The sequence below is a fragment of the Ischnura elegans genome, assembly GCF_921293095.1.
Source record: "Ischnura elegans chromosome 13 unlocalized genomic scaffold, ioIscEleg1.1 SUPER_13_unloc_1, whole genome shotgun sequence".
Classification (NCBI taxonomy): domain Eukaryota; kingdom Metazoa; phylum Arthropoda; class Insecta; order Odonata; family Coenagrionidae; genus Ischnura; species Ischnura elegans.
This window is the reverse complement of record NW_025791657.1, coordinates 8,432,119-8,445,589: the sequence shown is the minus strand read 5'-3', so window position 1 is coordinate 8,445,589 and position 13,471 is coordinate 8,432,119. Positions and strand designations below refer to the sequence as shown.

Here is a 13,471-nt window from a genome sequence, read left to right as displayed (position 1 = left end):
TGTAGGCGCTGGCAGGAGAGGGTTCAAGTGACTTCCAATAATGTTGCATCCCAACCCTTTACCCTTCAGTAGTGACGTGGGGTACATAGGTGGGTGATAGGGCTTCATCCGTGTGCCATTTCACATATGATGGCATATTATGCACCTGATTTTCAGTAGCTGTACATTATTAAGTCCTCACTCAGTTGCATGTTAGTAATGGCACTTGGTTAGCATATATAGAGTGAGAAAGGAAGCTAGCGTGACTTGGCCTCACGCCAGTGTAAACATTTTCTGAAAGCATCGCTTATAGGTATGCAACAAGTTCTGTATGATATTACATTGCCGAGGACACAGTGTTTCACACATCTAAGTTACTGTTATGGGTACCTCGGCAAGTGGCTTGCTTTATTGCCTCCTCTGCAGGGAAGGGTAGTGGGGTTGCAAGTGACCTTACGCTGATACTTTACCAGTGACAAAGGTCAAACGTTTTCCCCACAGTGAATAAAAGAAATCTGCACTCCTAAAAAAACAGAGTAGTGTTTACCAGCAGTATGATTTATTGAAGGTACACGTCTTCTGGGTGATTTTTCTCCTAGCTTAGCTGATACATGAGTATTGTGGATGTCACTCCCCTGTCGCGTTTTGATATAGCAAATCTTCGTCTTAGCAGAAGTGTTAAAAAGTCAACAGGATAGGAAGTGTTATGTGTTCATTTTATATTATAGACTGTGAATAAGCGGTCCTGTTTATGCAACAGTTTTTCATGGTAACTTTCTTTTGTAGAACTTATTATATATATTTTTACAGCCCAAAGGTCTGCACTGAAGTAGTAATTCAGCTGAATATATTGTTATACAGTTAGTTGAAGGATTTGTGGGTGCCAAAAGTTACATGTGATAACTAATTCACTATTGTTTCGATAGCCCAAATATTTGCTGCAAAAAAGGCTTATATACGTTGGTACGACAAAAAGGAGTGAGAAGTAAATTCAGAAAGAATTTTAACCCAGCAAGAGCGAAGCAATGAATTCATCTCTCTTTAATTTCCAAAAGAATTGTACGTTCAGGTCATACTGCCCCAAGACAATAAATCAGTTCTAGTTCTTTACGCAATGCTGTCATTGATGTTGAAAGTGGTTGATGGTTTGAGGCGTCACTTTGTGGAATTTACTCATGATGAATGAAAATTGAACTTTGTTTTTCCACATATATATTTATTTAAACACATATATTTAATAAATATATTGTAACCGTACGGGCACCTTCCCTCCGGTACAATAAACTACAACTAATATGCCGGGCTAGCGTCGCCGGCGGTGGGCCGTGAAATAGGTTCTCTTGGAACACGTGGCAGGAATAGGAGCGGATGCACAAGACTCTAAGTTTAGCATAACCATTTATTGATCCAACAGATATCATACGTAACAACGAGAAAAAAAAAACAATGCCACAAATAATCCCCTCATTGAACAAAACTAACCAAATCATGGGGCTGAGCTCGGTTGCGGGTGATTACGAGAGCTAAAGCACGGAAACATAAGCAAAGTGCCATTGCGACCCAACAAAATTTAAAGGACGGAAAACCCATGCTTCACCCCAGTTCTGTAATCAATTTTCAATGACCCAGTGCGATAGAGTTTACCAACGTAGGCTGGAAGGTCCGATGGTATTGGCTGGAGTTTGGGAGGCACCGGGACGTCGGTCACAGGTGAGGTGACCCCGGCTGAGGTCTCTGGAGGAACCGTGAAGTTGGTTACTGGCATGCCCGGTCGTCTTGCCGCCTGTCTGTCCAGCGCCGCCGGCATAGCATGCCACCGACCTCCTTACTCCTCGGCAGTCAGCGGTTGAGAGAGAGAGAGCCAGCTATCCTCTCTCTTCGTTGCGGCAACCGGTCTCCTCCTTCCCCTCTTTTCCCGTGCCTTCTCAGCTGACTTCCTCTCCGCCGCCTCCCTCTCCTCTCCCTTCCCCTCTCTCCGCCGGCCGCTCGCTCAAACCGGTTTGGGCCTGGTAAACTCTACCGCGCACGGGTTCCGTCTTACAAACCCTTATTTACCGCTCGTGCCCTCGCTCTCGTAATCACCCAGCGACCTCGTGTTGTTACAATATATGTGGAAAAACCAAGTTCAATTTTCATTCATCACGTTGAAAGTGGTAGCCAAAAAGATCTGATATAATAATAATAATAATAATAATAATAATATCTCCTGACATACTCCTTTGGTATAATCAAATGGTCACAAACAGATCTAGACGACCTACAAAGAAAAATTCGATCCCAAATGACAGAGAAAAATATGCTCCATAAAAGCTCAAATATAGAGAGGAGCACGTTGCCCAGAAAATTTGGTGGAAGGGGTATCGTAGACATCAAGAATCAGCACAACTCACAACTTTCTCAGTTACGGAAATATTTTTTCAGCAAGAAATCTACCTCGGATCTCCTGAGAACTATCTGTGACGCAGACAATAAATACACACCGTTAAACCTATCTGACGAAAGTATGCAAGTTAGTGAAACCACTGTTACTATAGACAGTAAAATGTCAATATGGAAAGCTAAATCCCTTCACGGAAGACACCCTCATGCCCTGGAGGCCCCTGAAATCGATAAAGATGCATCGCACGCATGGCTCAGGCATGGGCAACTCTTCCCAGAAACAGAAGGATTTATGATCGCAATACAAGACCAGGTGGTGAAAACAAAAAATTATGAAAAATATATAATTAAAAACCCAAATTTATTGGATGACAGATGCAGAAAATGTGATAATGCCTCTGAGACGATACAGCACATCACAAGTGGATGCACTAACTTATCTCAAAAAGACTACCTACACCGTCACAATCAAATATGCAACATCATACACCAGAAATTAGCTCTGAAGTATAAACTCATAGAAAATGGAGTTCCTTATTATAAGTACACACCTAAAACCATCCTTGAAAACGACCACTGTAAGATTTATTATGACCGTTCAATTATTACCGATAAAACAGTCCATAGCAATAGACCTGATCTAGTAGTACAAGATAAAACTCACAATGAAACGTACTTGATAGACATTACCGTACCTAATTCGCATAATATCACTACGGCCTACACCAGCAAAATGGAAAAGTATGAAGAACTTAAAAATGAAATCAAGAGATTGTGGAAATCAGATAAAGTACACATAATACCCATCATTATCTCCGCCACAGGAGTAGTGCCTCATTCACTCCATCAAGGTCTTCAAACTATTGGACTGCCGAAAAACTTGTTTATTACCATACAAAAAGCAGCAATTTTAAATACTTGCCGGATTGTCAGAAAATTTTGCAAAACAGAGTAAAGAGACGAGAGTACTTGGTGATACCCGTACCTCGCCTACAACCAGCAAAAATGCTGTGAAAACATAAAAAAATATAAAATAATAATAATAATAATAAAAAAAAAATAAAAAGCAGCAATTTTAAATACTTGCCGGATTGTCAGAAAATTTTTCAAAACAGAGTAAAGAGACGAGAGTACTTGGTGATACCCGTACCTCGCCTACAACCAGCAAAAATGCTGTGAAAACATAAAAAAATATAAAATAATAATAATATGCTTACATCCTACAACCAAACTAATATTGTCGTCAATCTAGTGGACCAACTGTTTGCAAAATATGTGGCAAATGATACCGGACGGTGGTCAATGATATTTTTGTTTTTTTTTAATTTCTTATTTCATTACCCTTGGTTTTTTCAAGGTTTGTTAAATATATTGTCGTGTCCTCCCGTGGACAGCTCGACTAGGGGCGGCTCAGAATTGGGATCTTGGACTGACGCTGAGGGATTCCGAGCAGCGAAGGTGGTCCTCTAGGAGGGACGGTATCGGGTAGAAATGAAAGACCCCGGGTTTGCCACAAGAAGTGTATTTGGTTCCATTGACTCTTGTGCGAGAGTGATCTCCTCCTTCGACTTCCCCGGTTAATCGTTGAACTTCCCTTCCACGGCCCTGTGGGCCCCCGCTACGCGGGTCCCGACTCTTGACGAAATGACGGCTCACGAATGACGGATGACCAATTGACTAACAATGACCTCGAGTCAATGATGCGTGCTGTTTTTAAGGTATCCCCACATCCGACCATCCCTCCCCCTCCGTGAGTTCGAGAACCCTCCAACGGTACGCCATTCCTTGCTGAAAAGTGCAGACGCATCGGCAAACAAAAATGCGGTTCCCACTCTCAGCAGAATCAGCGTAGTGCGGACATCGAGGCTTTCCTTCTATGAGAGTGCACACGCGCCGTCTATCCGAAAATGCATTCTTTGCCATCAGCAGAATCCGCACCGCGTAGGCATAAAGGAAAGTTCAAGAGATCCAGGCAGGAAAGGTGAATAGACGATGATGAGGACGCATAGGCCGACCAAAAGAATATGCACGCATCGACAAAAAGAGTGTGAGGACTTAGTCGAACGCAAAAATGAAGTCGGTATTTAACAATATCTTCCCAAATTATGAGAAGTGAATTTCTGCAGATGATAGCATGGATAACAATAGAGACGCAAATTATGAAAAAGAGTGGAATTACTACTATCCCAACGTGAATAAAAGCTGAGGCTTGCGTGCAATCCTGGAATATCTAACCCCGCTACGCCTCCAAATGATTGTTTATCTCATGATAGCTAAGTATATTTTTTCATGAGATAGTTTTTATGGATTTTTGTTTATTGCTTCAACCTTTAAATGTTTAAAAGTTTTATAAAAACTAATTCAGGAATAATTAAAAATATATTTTCTAGATTTTCATCTGTAGTGCCACCAAACAGAAAATATTTGCCAATCACAAGATATTCAATTGAAAAGTACATTATTTGCCATTTTTAAAATACCTACTTTTTGACATGTAAAGATAAAGAAAAAATCAGTCTGCCATTAAAAGGACCAATTCTTAAAGTGGCGTTATCTCATTCTTCTTCATCAATTTGTAAGTCAGATGTTTTATTTATATGATGGGTTGTGGCGTTGCGTCGTAAAATCTTGGAGATTGTGCACGTAAGCCCCAGATATAAGGAACTCCAATCGTCGGTCACCAGCTGGTTCAGGGAAACACTCCACAAATAAGAAAATCAGCGCACAAGAAACAAAATTATGTCAAAAATTACGAGTTATTTTCAATCAATATCTATTTGAAGTAGAAGTATTCAAAATCAGAATTATTACAGAAAACAACGATGAAAACTAAACATCCCATAGGAAACATTACCAAACTAAGTACAAGCTGTATAATTTTTCTAAAATCACCGATGTCAGTCACGCAATCCGTCCACCACCGGCGCCCGAGCAAAAGAGAGCTTGTGTACTCCACGACGAGACAGTGGAGGGGAGGGATTTTTCCAAGGAGTGGAGGGGTAGAAAGTGCGATGTTCAATCAGCTGCGAATCTGCCCCAAAAATCGCCCCTGTTGACTCTCAGCTCCGCCAAGCATCATCCCGGGGTAGGAGGGAACATCTTGCAGGGCTGGAATTTTCCCCTCAAACTTTTGGGTTGGAGACATCAGTCGAATCAGAAGGAAGTTCATTGGAAAACATGGAGGGGAGAGACATAGTGGGGTGAGATGTTGGAGGGAGAGAGAGTTGTGATAGGACTATGGTAATACTTCTCACTCCAAACTGCGTACTAGGGCCTCAGCACCTATTTTCCCTTGGTTGCCAAGGAGTAGGTATTCCTCCGCAGTAGTCCTATATAAGTCTTGCTCTGCAGGTATGGCTGGTTCGTGGCTGTTTCGGAGGCTGTTTCTGGAGGCAGGGTTTTGGAGACACGAGTCTCCGAGCCTTTGGGTCGAAGGGTCTTTGCGCGAAAAACCTTAGCGCGAAAAGTCCTTAGCGGGAGAAGTTCTGCGGATAAGTTCGGAGGAATTTCTGAGGGTTTCCAGAAATTTGGAGGGGGGGGGGCAAAAATAAATACCACAGGGTCATAGTGGTTCCTGTTGCCCTAGTTGTTTTTGTGTTTCTTTCCCAATATTTTACCCTATATTGATTTTCTGTTTTTTTTCTTGGGTTTGTGGGATCAAGTCCAAGCCAGGTTGAATTTTATCTCTGTGATTTATGGCTTTTTCATCCATTTAATCGCTTTTTAGTGGTGGGATTAGGAGTATTAGTTTTCATGTTTGACTGTGATAGTTGTCATTTTAAATTCTTTTCTAGGGGTGCCGGCTGCCGAAGATATGCTCATTGAAACAACATCAACTTCGTATCTGCCTGCGGAAGGAAATGTAAGGAATTATTCAATTGACGAATGCACTGGTCGCACAGCTTTGGTGACACAAATTGGTTCAAACGCTGGATCATCCCTAATTAAGACAGAAAGAAACCTAATGGATGAACAAATGACGAGAAGTTTCACTGAAGAAGAGGAATCGACTTCACAGGGTTTATCCTCAATGTTATCTTGCATTGGGAACCAATGCAATCACGTGGGTGCGGAAGAGAAAGAGAGACCCTATTCATGTAGCGTGTGCGCTAAGTGCTTCACTCGGAAAGGTGACCTCATCACACACGAGCGTATACACACAGGAGTGAGACCATATTCTTGTAACGTGTGTAAAGAGTCTTTCACTCAGAGTGGTAATCTTCACAGTCACATGCGAACACATGCGGTAGTGAAGCCTTATTCTTGCAATGAGTGTGAAAAGTCTTTCTCGGATGTGAGAGTCTTAGCTAGACATGTACGCAAGCACACGGGAGAGAAACCTTATTCGTGTTCAGTCTGCTACAAGTCCTTTTCGCGGTGCGATTACCTTGATTGCCACATGCGGTCACACAGGGGAGAGAGACATTCATGCAACATGTGCAGCAAAACTTTCACTTACCGAAGCAACCTCCATGCACACATCCGTACACACAGAGGAGGGAATCTTTACGATTGCAACGAATGTGAAAAGTCTTTCTCGAGTAAGTACCACTTAGTTACACACATTAGTACACACACGGGAGAGAAACCTTTTACTTGCAACTTGTGTGAAAAGTCTTTCTCGCAGAAAAGCGACTTGAATAGACATGTACGTACCCACAGGAGAGAGAAACCCTATTCTTGTACAATTTGCTCCAAGTCTTTTACTCGCAGAGGCAGCCTCAATGCACACATCCGTACGCACATGGGGAAGAGACGTTATTCATGCAAAGAGTGTGAAATGTCTTACTCGAATAGCGGCCACTTAGTTACTCATATTCGTACACACACGGGAGAGAGACCGTTTACTTGCAAATTGTGTGAAAAGTCTTTCTCTAATAAGAGCCACTTAGTTAGACATGCACGTACGCATTCGGGAAAGAAACCTTTTTCATGAAACGAGCGTGAAAAGTATTTCTCGAGAAAGGGCGACGTAGTGACACTTTCGTACACACTCGGGAGAAAATTCTTATTCGTGCAGAAGGTGCGATAATTCTTTTCCTGTAAGCAATATTCTGGTCGAGCACATTCGAACGCTCGCAGGAGAGATTTTTAAATGCAGAATTTGCAAAAACACCCTTCACTCAGTGTCGTTCTCTCAACTGTCCCATACTAAACCACACGGAGGAGAAACGTTATTCGTGCGGCTGCAATGATCCTCTTAAGGCCGCTTTACACGGTGAATTTTCATTCGAAAGATTATTCGAATTAAATTAATTCTCCAGTACCCCTGTACACGATGAAGGATTTCGGTGAATGATTTCAGCGAATTTCCTGCGCAGAAACGATGCGCACTGGTGCGATTATTGATAGTGTATTTCGATTCTAACGAAATTTCCGACCGTTTCTGACCACATGATTTGCTTTGGAAGTTGCAGACGACGAAATGCTTCGTTTACATGAGCGCTTGAACATATTTTTGTATTGCTTAGACTTTCGGTGAGGTATCACGTCTTAGGTAATTAGAGAGATTAGAATGGTACAAATTGATAGCGGAAAACCACTTAAATAAATCGTGCGTTTTGTGATCCCGTAACGAAGTACTACCTAATAAGTTGTTTTCCCTGCAGATAATTATGATTCAGGATAGTGCGCTCTAGAACATAGTCATAAGGAAACTTACTCTTCAAGTGGCTATCCGAAGTCTTTTCCCTTCTGATTCAGTAAATTATTAAGTGAGTGAAAAAATAATTTGGGAGAAAACTGCACGGAAAATTCTACCTTATGGAGACGAGTCCCATATTGACGCCGCAGCACCAGCTCCAATAAAAAACACAATAAGCTTCTTAAAGGATCCACACGGGTTAAGGCCGCACGACAATGAGTTTTCATGTTCGGGTTCTCTTCGGGTGCACAGCCTTCCCAATGCAGTTGAACAAAGGTCATTCCTGTGCGAGAGAATTAAGGAAGCGGGAAGAGAAAAAAGGAAGGTATCTGCTCTTTTTTCCTTTCGGATATTTGTGCAATTTCTGTATTTTAATTTGCTATTTGTACAAGGACTTGTGCCTGGTAAAATAAATATATTATTATTATTAATAATTACAAATATTAGATGGAAAGATTTTTTTGGCAAACCCTGATTTCCTTTTATGAACAAAACTATTTTATATGGCTCTCAACCAGTTGTGGCTTCATTGAAGTCCTTTGTCCCTCATGTTGCCATCCTTGATAAACCGTGGGGGCCTATAACCTTGTACCATGAGCGTGGGTGCAATTGCCATGGGAATGTGCATTGTGATCTTCACTGTCGCTTGGTAAGCCATTTCTCGACTGGTTCAATTTGCAGTTCATAGTGAATTTTTTCTCGTGGCAATCCTAGTGTATTTCGTATGCAATAGGAATTAAACACGATATAAAAAATGCTATGGTGAGAATTAACTGATTTGCTCATGGGAAGGAGAAAAAATAAACATTAGGGTACTTCAGTGTTAACATTACATTTAGCTTCACTGTAGAAGACATTTTCATATTTTTAAAGACATAATAAAGGATAAATAAAATGGATGTTAGGGTTCACTACAAATTTGGAAATGAGGAATTTCTGTAGGTAAGGAAAGAACTCCAGAGATAGGAAATGTTTATGATATGTGTATGCAGGGTACCTGGAATGTAATATGCAACCCAAGGACCAAAACAGAACTCGTTTCCTAGGAGTGTCTATCTGCCATTGGGTGGCAACCTTGCAAGCATCAGTCTCCAACTTTTTACAGGCGGCTGCAAATAAATCTGATGGTAAAACAATACAGCTTTTTACTACGTCTACAATAGTAACCCAATGCCAATAACAGCTCGGGCAAATGGATGTGCTTCTGATAATCCTCACAATAATCCTGGTGACCAGTAAAGCGGGGTAGAAGCATGCACACATGAAATGGAACCAAGGACTTAACTGCTTTATCATACATATGTAATTCCAAATGTAAAGAATGCATCTAACACGCTTTTATATTTTTCAAGACATGCAGTATTGTTTGATAATTTTGTAGTCCACCACACCAACTAAATTCAAGGTGTGGGTACTTGCAAGTTCCCATCATGATGGATTGTCAGTCGTAATAATTTTATTTTTTTGATAAAAATGACAAAAATGAATTCATCTTTGTTTATCAACCAATTTCAGTGGCATAAAGTGATTCTGATGAAGTTGGTGGACTCTCATGTATATCTACACACTGGAACCCACCCAGGTGGGCTTCAAACCTTTAACCCCTGGATTAATGAGAATTACTCGCTGTACTACAACTTACTTACTCTCATGTCCATTTATACCATAAATGGTATTTAGCCTCGCCGTCTGTCTGTCTCCAACGCTTTTGAACTTCTGCATCTGCCTTGCTGACACCCATTCTCCCGATACCAATCAACACCTCATCCTCCCACCTTTTATGGTATTCCTAGAGGTCGTTCCATCAGCGTTTTCTGCCCAGACTTGTTTCACCAGGGCCTCTAGCTCTCTTCATATTATGTGTCTTGCCCATCGCATTCTGCAGCTCTAGTTTCAGCCACTACTTTGTCAAGTTGAAATGGTCCCTGTGTTTTATTTCCCAGTTTTCATTTTTTCTTGCAGGTCCAAAACTTTCCTAAAAACTTCATTTTAAAAGATACATACTTAATTTTGTTTTATTGTCGATTAATATTGCTCCGAACAGAAGGATAGGTCTTATAATGGTTTCATAAATTTAAAGTTTGGTTCTGATGGGTAAAATATTTTTAATGTTAGGACTTTGTTGAGGGCATACATTCTCTTACTGCATTAAATATAATAATTAAAAATATGTTATTATTATTGGAACTTTATTCCTGGTATGACTCGGCAGAAACACACAAACATTTCCCTAACTTAATCAAATGTCAACAAGTACTCTAGGGCTTTGCATTTAACGATGAAATTTTCCAAAACGGGCGATTAATTATTATTAACAGAATAGGTCATTCAACCACTCAAGGACAGTCAATTGCTCAGCTGGACAGGAAAGAAATGTCATGTCTGCAATTTTATTTAAGTTGGTCACATAAATCTCATGCATAGGTGCATTTGACCAGCAAGTGTATTATCCGTTAAAATGGTAAGTTTTACTGGTGTCATTATTATTTGGATATAAGTTAGTGACACCCAGTATTCTCTTCTATTTTATGTAAAAGAGGGGAACAACGACCCACATAGAGAAGAAAATAATGACGTTTTGCGTGGAACAGCTCCAGGTGGATCTCAAATTGATGCCGTAGACCCCTTGGCTAATGATAACTTGGTGAATGAACACACTTTCATTGTTTTGCAGTTTTGTTAAAATGCATTCCTCAGTGCAACATTCCCAGCCTCACGTAGTGGAAACAAGCAACCTTTTCCCTCACTTAATAAAAAGTGGACAAGTACAGACTTACTGTATTGTGAATTAATGAATCGTTAAAAATGAACCACTAATTGTGATGAGCAAAATGTCTGCCAGATGCTGTGTGAGGGAAAATTGGTGCGAGTGCCGATACGATCCAGGCTGCTAGCAGGTACCAAGATTGGCCAAAGCTCCTGCCTTCCGTTGCACATCATCTTCACATTTTTTCCATGCTAAAATACAGATATAAGTTGATGGTGTCAGAAGTTCAGAAACTAGGGGTCACCAGTTTAAAGCGTCGCGGAAGTTCCTACAATTTAAAACTATATAAAAGTCTTGGCAGTTCAAGCATGAGCGAAATTAGGAAGTTTTAAAATGTAGTTGTAAATAAATTATTTAACACTACTTCTCAGACAAATGAAAATACTCAACGAGGAAAATATGACTTCATTATTTTTGGCCAGGGGCATCCCATGATTTACGGCAATATCAGTCAAATTCTTCGTGCAGAATATTATTTTAGATAAAATCGTCACAAGACATAGTCCTAGCATTGCATAAGCATATATTTAAAATAGTAAATTTTTCATATCAATTATCCTTCACATGTAGAAGGGACAACTGAACAACCGGTTGACTACCAACAGATGTGAGACAGTTACCCTGGCATCGTTGGAAATTCATTTGAAAATAAAATTCCCTATGATATACATTTTTAGGACAGTCTTAGAAAACATTGCTTTCATTTGAATTTATGTAATAATATTTGTACGTATATTTTAAAAAAGGCAATTTGGAATATAATTGATAATAATTAGAAACTAATGAAATAACAAAATAAAGTAATTTAATTGGCAAACTCAATCTCATACTTATAATTATACAAAAATGGTACATTATTTCGAAGAAACACAATAAATTGTTTATTTCAAGGAAGGATGCTGCAAGCATCATGACCATTTTCAGAATAAATCAGAACCAATAAGTACATGACAAATGAGAATGGAGTTTGAGAAAGACACCTTAGACTGAGATTTATGAGCATACCTTCACCTGCTAGCGAGGACATGTGTCCTTTACTGCCACCGCTCTCCTCATATATTCATTTCGAAATCCAAAAATACACGAAGCTCGGAATAAGGACACACGTACATTCCGCACGAGATTCAGTAGGAAGCACTCCAGAGAGGCCACAAATGACGACCAATCCAAACGACTGCTGGTAATGTCTGATCCATTTCTTTCCTCTACACTGACATCAACTCGGAGAAGTCCAAAGCAAATGCCAAAAGATTTAAGAGATCTGCTGATTTTGGATGATGTTGAAGAAAAGGACTCAGATATCAGTGACGACAGTTCATTCGGATAGTGAAAGTTGAATTACCGTCACTGAAAAAAGACAACCTAAAAATTAAAAAAAAAGCGAAGTAAAATGTGAATTCCGAAGTATGTATCCGTTTTACATTCTCATATAATTCTTCGCATTAAATTAATTTGTAAGTTTTTGAGCTAATGATTGGTAATCCATTAATGCTACATTGTTTTTTATTGAAATATTCCACGACGAATTAAAAAAACTTTTTTCAAACTTTATAAAACGCAAATGTTGGATTTCATAATGATTTTTGCATTTATCAAACGTGTTTCTTGTTTGCTGTATAACGATGGATGGAAAGTGAAATTTGACTAAATCAAGTTAACTCTTTATTTACCATTTTAATATAATATTTAATTATGAATTCAAGGATAAAAGATTATCTTTTCTTCTTCCTTCAAAATTCCCCTTGTGTATGGTGACATCAAAAAGGAAAAACCTGTGTAGAAGGACCATTTAAATACAGTTGCCCTTAAAAGGCCTTGCGTGGTCATAAAACGCCAATATCCGCGCGACCCTCTTCGGCGAGGATTGGAAAAGGAGGGTAGCTACTGGTAGGGACAAAGAGTAGAGGTCGTTGCCTTTCCCAGAAACAGTTTACTTCTCTCTTTCTTTCGCATGCCAACTGAATCTCTTAACAAGACTTCAACATCTGAAGCATACTTCGTGAACGTAAAATGGTTCGGACAAAAATCTAATCCTGACCATCTTCACTAGAGTAATGCGCTAAACGGTCAAGTCGATCGATCCATTATCTTGGTAATAGTGTTTTAGGTCAATGCTGACTATGTGCCATGCTTTAAATGGCGATTTTTAAGAGTTAATTCGAAAAAAAAACTTGATAATCGGCCGCAGTGGCCGAGCCTCAGAGTCCCGCGTCGCGTAGCTCTGACTTGACGTGCGATCGAAAAATCGCTCTCATTTCCGTGGTCGCAAACTTTTTCCAAGATGCCTTCGCAGTATACTTTAAAAATGTCTACTCCACACTGTAATGTAAATTTTTCGATTACCATATTTCGTAAACGAAAGATAATTTTACTCTACTTTATTTAAAATTTCACGCCAAAAAAGGGTAGGCCATTTTGTTCTGTAAAACCATGTAACTATGAACCAAAATCTTCAAAAATCATGAACAATATGGCCAAAGCATTTTCTCAAAGGGTTGAGTTTTCTATTTCATAAAAATCATTCAACTGCAACACCACCTGCTTAAGCTCAAAGATTTTTGCAGAAAAGCGAGTTTTTGAAAATTGGCCATGTTTGAGCTGCTGTATCTCAACAACAGATCAAAATTATGAAAATTCATGATTAGCTATTATTTTTGAGTATTTGTGCCAAGTTTTAGGTCCCCATCTCAAAAAAAGACATT

The 13,471-nt window shown here is 39.7% G+C and overlaps 1 protein-coding gene across 1 annotated transcript in view; it reads left to right on the top strand.

Moving 5' to 3' along the window:
* LOC124172347 (zinc finger protein OZF-like) overlaps positions 1 to 8,433 on the top strand; it is a 47,537-nt gene extending 39,104 nt beyond the window's left edge. Inside the window, exon 7 of the mRNA XM_046551796.1 lies at positions 6,153 to 8,433. Coding sequence (XP_046407752.1) covers positions 6,153 to 7,294 — 1,142 coding nt within the window. The 3' untranslated portion in view covers positions 7,295 to 8,433. The remainder of the gene's footprint in view (positions 1 to 6,152) is intronic.
* Positions 8,434 to 13,471: the final 5,038 nt, after the last annotated feature.